Below are 8,631 nucleotides of genomic sequence, written 5' to 3' on the forward strand. Positions count from 1 at the left end.
GGATTTAGAAATGATCTCAGTTGAAAATAAATATTTAAAGTAATGTTGAAAATATATATTTGCTATTAAACGCAAGGAATGCCGGGTAATGTAGTTCTTTCATGAATGTATATTTTTAATGTATAATATAATATAATATAATATAATATAATATAATATAATATAATATAATATAATATAATATAATATAATATAATATAATATAATATAATATTTCACATTAAATTAGAATTACTTTAAGAAAATGACATCTTAGAAAAATAAAAAAAGAAAATAATTAAAATTAAAGCAAATAAAATTCAATTAAATGCTGTAACATAACGCAGCTCAGTAACAATCAGAAAAATATATAATTTAAATTGATACATAAAATATAAATTGGATATAATTCATTCATTCATTTTCTTTTAGACTTAGTCCCTTTATTATTTGGGGTCACCACAGCGGAATGAACCGCCAGCTTATCCAGGAAACATATCCCATACACTCTCATTTACACACATACACTACGGATAATTTAGCTTACCCAGTCTTTGGACTATGAGGACAAGAAACCCACGCGAACGCAGGAAGAACATGCAAACTCCACACAACCGGCAACTGACGCAGCCAAGGCTTGAACCAGCGACCTTCTTGCTGTAAGGCGACAGCACTACCTACTGTGCCACCGCGTTGCCATCAGATATGATATGACATATAAATCTAAATCTATTGCATACATGATGGATGGATGGATGGATGGATGGATGGATGGATGGACTGATGGACTGATTAATCTGGGGTCGCCACAGTGGAATGAACCGCCAATTTACCCAGCATATGTGTTATGCAGCAGATGCCCTTCCAGTTCCAGCTGCAACTTATCATTGGGAAAATAATATATTCAATATAATTGAATAAAGGACTAATAAATCATATTATATAACATCAATTTAAACCATTAGACAGACAGACAGAAAGACAGACAGACAGACAGAGACTGTAGAAGTTTAAAGGTTTTTGCACACTGATTCCTTGCCACTGGGTTGCTTGATTTGGGACTTGTCAGATAGATAGATAGATAGATAGATAGATAGATAGATAGATAGATAGATAGATAGATAGATAGATAGATAGATAGATAGATAGATAGATAGATAGATAGATAGATAGATAGATAGATAGATAGATAGATAATTTACACTAAAATAATACACATAAATAATATCTATTTGCTTCTGCCTAAACCCTTTTAAACATATACAGAACATAAAGAGACATTAAAGTTTGTAAAATTACAAAAAATCAAGTGGCGCGATGAGAGGAGCCAATCGGGATCGACCAACTTTGCAGAAGCTGATTGGTTAAGGCTTTTACGTGTCCCGCCATTCACGAACAAAACGCGTATCCTCTCTTCACCAGCGAAGGGAGACGACAACGCAAGTGCACTAGCGTGATGACGTAGAATGTCCCAGGAAATATCCTGCTGTCTCAATTAGAAGCGCACAAAGTCATTCAACATGGTTTTGGAAAGTATCTCCAAGATCATCAAAATACAGCTACCAGCCTACCTCAAGAAGCTGCCCCTTCCGGAAACAATCGGCGGCTTCGCGCGACTGACAGGTTTGTGTTTCATATCATTCAAAAGCGTTGCGTTAGATGGGAAAGCTCACGCAAGTAAAGCGCGCAAATATCTCCATGGAAAAAGTGCTGTAAGAGTCTTTCATTTCCATTCGCTACACTCTCTAAAAACTCATAACTATCAACAATAACGCGCCTGCATGTTTTTATGGCTGAGATAATGTTCAACTCTCTGACATTAGCGTATGAATTCATACTTTTCCATCATATCAACAAATGCTCGAGAAGATGCTTCTTTACACTTTAATAATGACTGGATTTCAAACAAGTCAGCTCAATGTCTCTATTTGAATTTTTGTTTGTTGCATCACAACTGTACATCCACATCTATTTGCATACACCATATTTAGGTTTCAGCAGCTGCCATTATGTATTGGGACAATGCACATGTGTGTAAAGATTATAGTGAGGTATAGTTGGTTTTATATTCGTACAATCATTAATTTTTGAACTGAGACAACTTGTGATGTGGTCTCTATATAGTTTACCACGCTACTTTGAATATTCAGTCTGAAATCTTATGTAAGTATGACTTCAAAACAACATTAGCACTAGTGGTGGAAAAGTACTGAAGTAAAAGTACCATTACTTGCCTAAAAATGTAGTGCAAGCAGAGTAAAAGTATCTCTTGTAAATATTACTCAAAGTATGAGTAAACATTTCAAAGGTACTCAAGAGTAGTAAGCAGAGTAGTATTACGCTGTTCAAAGCTGACGCTTTTACATGTAATTTGTACATGTGTGTGTAAACGTAACATTCTGTAGTGCGTTTACTTATTGTAAAGCAGGCTCACAACATAAGACGTTAATATTAGATTTAGTTTGTGATGTCAGGTGCCCAAAATTCAACGTCCAGCCAGCATCTAAGGTCAACGTTATTTTGATGTCCAATAACATCCTTAAATGATGTTGGTATTTGGTTGATTTTAGGTTAATTTTAGGTTGTTAGAAAGTGACAAAAACCCAACGTCAATTCAACACCTTAAACCAACGTCATATTGATGTCAAATACTGACATTTATTCGTCAGGTATGGCAACCAAAATCCAACATCTGATAGATGTCATAGTGGTAATATCCACACAATGTAAGTCAATGGCAACATTCTTCTGCATATTTACCTTTGTGTCAAAATGGTTTGGAACACATTTTTAGATTAACTATCCCTTTAACTAATGTTTACTGAGACCTTATTGTAAAGTGTTCCCTGTTGTACTCTATATTCCTTCTGCAATTTGATTTCTTTGAAACATCTGTTTTCTCTGAACATTTACCATACATGCGACAAAGCAATACACAAAAATGTAGCATTCTTTTTGTTGTTACATCTGCTAAAGTAACCCTTTTTATGCAGCTTAAGTTAATATCGTGAAAATCGGATACATCACACTGCAACATTGAAATCAGCATGAGACCTTGACACTTCATCACACACTTTTTTTTTTTTTTAACACACCTACCAGAAACTAAGCAGAAATTGTGCCATTAAGTGCAGAACTTAAATTCTAACACTTGATTGTGTCTCAGTTTCAGAGTGGTTGCGGCTTCTACCATTATTGGGGATTTTGGCTCTGTTGGGTTATCTGACCATCCGGCCCTTCCTGCCCAAGAAGAAAAAGCAAAGAGACAGTCTAATAAATCTGAAGATCCAAAAAGAAAACCCTAAAGTGGTGAATGAGATCGACATTGAAGACCTGAGGACTCCAAATGTTTGTTACTGCCGCTGCTGGCGATCTAAAACGGTAGGAGGAAAGAAAAAAACAGCATTTTATACAAATAAAGCACCTGATCTAGATGGGTGGTATCATGAGAACTTGTGCTTTTTAACTTCGTATTAACTTTGTAGTATCTCACTGTACAGTACAAAACAAACCTCCGGTACTTATGAAAAAATATATTAGCATGATACTCCCTATTTAATGGTTGCCATATGATGTTGCTTTCTTACCACAAACCAATCGCTCCAGGGTTTGTTTGAAAGCGTATCGAGACCACCTCTAGAAGCAGGTCTCGGTATGCTTTTGGTGCACACCTGCACAAAGAAAGTGCACCAAAAAGGCAAACAAATTCTGTTTTAACCAAATTAATGAGGAAGCTGTGAAAGCACCCTAATAAAAATCTGGATATTCCTAGACATAGCTGAATAATAAGTGTTATACATTTAAGTGGCCATACCGTGAGCCTCAAACATCACTGTTTCCTCATTGTCATGTAAATCCTGCCAATTCCTGGTGAAATACAGGCCAATTGGAACAAAACACAGACTATTAGATTACGTACAGGATCATTAATATGCATACCCAAGGCGGCATTTGACTGGCCACAACATTCCACAGCAAGATTACAACAATAGCTATGTTTCCATTCAAAGATACTAAATAAATTTATGCGCAAAACTGGTTTATCGCATAAAAGACGTGCGACTAAAGCAACATTTCCGTCCAATGAGTCAGAGAACAAAATTCAAATTGTTCAAATGCTGGATAAGTTGGCGGTTAATTCCGCTGTGGCGACCCCTGATGAATAAAGGGACTAAGCCGAAACGAAAATGAATGAATGAAAGTTTATTCTACTCCGTTATGCTTATACATTTTTAATGGGCATTTTCTAAATGTATGCACATCTTGCCGTTTTTATCAACCGCTTTCATGCGCATACTCAAAATGTGCATAAAAATGGGTGGAAGGAAACATAGCTTCTGATGTTTTTGCACTTTATTTTTTAAGGTCATCTAAGCTATCTAATATCTATATATTAAATTTATTGTGTATGTGGGACTCTTATTTTAAAAACGGGAGAGGCAGGAAGACCATTAAATAAAGTGATTTAAATTAAAGAGAATTAATAATATGCAGTTCTTTTCAAACAGCAATCTCTTTACAGCCATCAAAATGCAAAATGCAGGATATACAGATTAATTGTGTGTATATAATCTGCATATCCAGCATTTTATCTATCTATCTATCTATCTATCTATCTATCTATCTATCTATCTATCTATCTATCTATCTATCTATCTATCTATCTATCTATCTATCTATGGGATGCAACGGTTCTCTGTAAAAGTTCTGTTGTTCTTCTATGGTTTGGTGCGTTCTGTGATCTTCGGTTAAGAATATACATCATTAATATTGGTTTGTTAATAAAAACAACAGCAACAAAGCACAGGGCTCGAAATTAACTTTTTTACTTGGTAGCACCGGTGCTCCCAACTTCAAATATTTAGGAGCACCAAAAAATTTTTAGGAGCACCAGAAAAAATTTAGGAGCACCCACCAAAAATGAATGAGCACCGCTGCAAATTGTTTTTTAAGGGATTTATTGTATTTTAAAACAACATTAATAGGACTGACAAAAACCAGAAACAACTATTTAACTAATGCTGCTTAAGACATTGATATTTGTGTGCAATAATTCCAAAATGAATGTCTAATAATTAGGCCATAGAATATTAATGATGATAAAAATGACAATAATAGTAACAATGAATTCCATTTCTCATTATGATACTGCCTTGAATGTGCATGAATGTATCTTATCTGCTATAAAATGTCAGTTACTTTATGAAAAATAATTGTATAGTTTGCATCAAACAAAAATGAAGCATTGCAGTAAGAAAAATTTATTTTGTGCTGCTGTTTTTATATGCATGTCAATTTAATAAATAATATTTCTGCAACAAAACAAACAAAAGATTATAATAAATCATTCAATTCAATGATGAAAGCTGCAAAGCAGTCATCAGTAAATAAATAAAAAAATAATATACACCTCAAACAAGAATAGACAAAAGAAAGTAAAGTCTCACTTCTATCACTCTTTAAAAGTTTTGGTTTCAGTTTGTGTCAATTTAAAGGTTCAGTCTGAGCTGATCTTCATGTTTCTGTGTTGTGGAAAAGCTGGCGAGTCAGCCGACCCAATTTATGAGCAGGCAGAGCAGGATTCTTGTGCTGACCACCGGCCCAATACCGGTCTTTGTTATGAGCCGCAGTTTCAGTGTAAACTTAGTAAAGGCGAGCTCCTTTGGCGATGATATGTACAGTTTTAGATTTGACTTTTAGCGGACATTTGCGCTGAACACGCAGTGAATGCAACGCATGGAGATTCGGGCGCCTTCACCAAGAAGCGCGTACTCGATTGATCTCAGCTGGCGGATCATTATTCACCACGTGACGTGTCATGATCGCTTTCATCTGCGCCTCAACTTTAGGTGGGGTTTGCAAACCTGTGTGCTTTAAGTTTTTACTCTTCAGCCGTTTGCATTTCCCGTGGTCATAAAAGCTCCTTCCCTGTCATCTGACAGCGGAATACCTTGAGTGAATGACAGCTAATATGAACCAATATAGCGGCAGGGAAGAGCGATTCAGCACGTTTTTAGAAAAAACCAAAACAGGTCGCACTACAACCATTATCTGCAGTCGCACTAATGCGCCCAGATATATTATGAGGTCGCACAGATTAATTTTCGGGCGCATATGCGACGAAAATGGTCGCAATTTCGAGCCCTGAAGCAGTTCCACCTTTGTGTGATTCTGATTATCTTTCCCAGCCATTTCACATGCGAAGACCTGTCCAATCACCTCTTAATATGTAAATCTGTTGTTGACATCATGTTTCCTCACTTGTCGGTGTTTGCGTGTGGAGTTTCTTTGTGTTTCAGCATGGCAAGTGAAGGAGATAAAGTGCAAATGCGTAGGTGAGGCAATACAGCGTATTGCTGTCAGTGTTTCAACAGACACTTGATATAAATTCACACAGACACAAAAACATAAGGAATGAGGTTTTTTTTTTTTTTGCAAAGATAGCCTAGATCAGTGGTCACTAATAGACGGATTGAGGTACGTGTCCAGACCCAGAGGTGTCACATACGTACAACAGGTCTGTTACTTCAGTCCTGCTCCTTTTGGGTGTTCTTCCGCACCCGATCACTCCTGCTATTCACTCTGTTTACCAGCTGTCTGTTAAGAACAGTTTTCTTTCTGACTGACTGTTCCCGCTGAAAAGAGAAGAGCCGGAACGCCCTCTCTTTGCTTAAGTTTTAATCACTACAATGGTGCTGATAAGTGAAACGGAGCTCTCTGGAATCATAATAAAAACAAAGAAATCAAATAAAAATGCGTTGTTGCCATGTTAATGTAAGCAGAAGTAATCAATACTTTAAAAGTGCTCAGTTATTAAGATGTTCATTCATTCATTTTCTTGTCGGCTTAGTCCCTTTATTAATTTGGGGTCGCCACAGCGGAATAAACCGCCAACTAATCCAGCAAGTTTTAACACCCATTCTTACACACATATTCACACACACACTACGGACAATTTACCCTACCCAATTCACCTGTACCGCATGTCTTTCGACTGTGGGGGAAACCGGAGCACCCGGAGGAAACCCACGCGAAGGCAGGGAGAACATGCAAACTCCACACAGAAACGCCAACTGAGCCGAGGTTCGACCTAGCAATCTTCTTGCTGTGAGGCGTCAGCACTACCTACTGCGCCACTGCCTCACCCGTTATCAAGATGTGTTGACAATTATTATCTGCATAATTGGTTGAGACTGAGTTGAGATGTAAAATAGAAAAAGGGGAAACTTAAGCTTTTTAATGCTCTTTCTCTTTTCTTAAGCAATTTATTTGAACACAGTTTTCAAAATGACCTACTTTTATTTAATTAATACGAGAACATGCAAATCTGCAGTCATATGTGTGAAGCTGTTGCATTGTCAGGTATTTGTTACCCGATAAATGTTTATTGTTCTTTGAATTGTTATGAAGGCATAATTTTTTATTAAATATAGCACGAACTGTACCATACTGAAACCGTGATGCATACTGAACCGTGAGTAGATTGAACCGTTGCACCCCTAATATATATATATATATATATATATATATATATATATATATATATATATATATATATATATATATATATATATATATATATATGAATGTGTACTGCATGTGACAATTTTAAAGCCATGTGTGATGTTCTGTTTCCTCTTTAAACAGTGTGTGTCAGTTTTCTTGAGTGCCTGAGAAACGCTTCTCATTATCAGCATTTCAGTTGTTGTTTCTCTCTTTGCAGTTTCCTGTTTGTGATAAATCGCACATAAAGCATAATGAGTTGACGGGAGACAACGTTGGTCCACTTATTCTAAAGAAGAAAACTCTGTAGCCCACCTTCTTTTGGGGCTCGGAGAAGGACATGCCTTTTTTTAATAAATCTATTTTTGTCCATTAAAAAAACCTACTGTAATTTTGATTGTTTGTACTTACACAAAACTATTTCCAGCATGCAGTAGAGCTGTACATTCTGACTTTAGTGATATTGTGGTTGATATAAAAGATTATATCGAGTATTTTGTTCTTTTCGATGTGGATTTTGTTGTTGGTTTGTTTTGGGCAAATGCATTTTGACTTTTGTGTGCAATATAACTTGACCACAAGGCAAAATCGAGCTACTTGTTGCCCATTAGTCTTTTTGGCCATGAAAGTGTCTTTTCCTCTCAATCTCGGATCAGTTTTAACTAAGTTGCCTTGTACTGTTATCATTGTGATAATCAAAAACTTGCATTTGACATTTTTTTTAGACATAAAAAAAAACATCACATCCATGTAAAGTAGTTTATTAGGAATTCCTCTAAAATGTTTGCTAAATTATTGATACAATTTTAGTAATAATTCACAGCATTAGATTACAATGGTCAAGCTCTTGTTTCACATTATTCAAATATTTCTCATAAAGCAACAGAATATACCCATATGCCACGATATTTAAGAATTATTTGCATTTGTTTGTGTTTGAATGTTATAAATAGTTTGACAATCCTTTGGCTCTCACAATAGTTTTTGTTTGTTTTTTTAAACCTGTGCTACTTTTCTCATAGATGTTTTTACATTTGTATGGTAACTGGAATGTGCCTAATGACTTTTGTAAAATAAAAGGTAACCAAACATGCTGCTTCATGTGCCTGAACTTTCTTCAGTGCTGCTTATTTGCATCTGCTTTGCCTT

The 8,631-nt window shown here is 35.9% G+C and overlaps 1 protein-coding gene across 1 annotated transcript; it reads left to right on the forward strand.

Annotated features, from left to right (window-relative positions):
* The first annotated feature begins 1,411 nt into the window (after window positions 1-1,411).
* On the forward strand, window positions 1,412-8,571 carry cisd2 (CDGSH iron sulfur domain 2). The gene is given in 3 exon segments (NM_200383.1): window positions 1,412-1,602; window positions 3,146-3,360; window positions 7,703-8,571. Coding segments are annotated over 3 exon segments (408 nt in total). The 5' UTR covers window positions 1,412-1,499; the 3' UTR covers window positions 7,793-8,571.
* Window positions 8,572-8,631: the final 60 nt, after the last annotated feature.

This window comes from Danio rerio, chromosome 1 (assembly GCF_052040795.2).
Source record: "Danio rerio strain M-AB ecotype USA chromosome 1, GRCz13ab, whole genome shotgun sequence".
Lineage (NCBI taxonomy): Eukaryota > Metazoa > Chordata > Actinopteri > Cypriniformes > Danionidae > Danio > Danio rerio.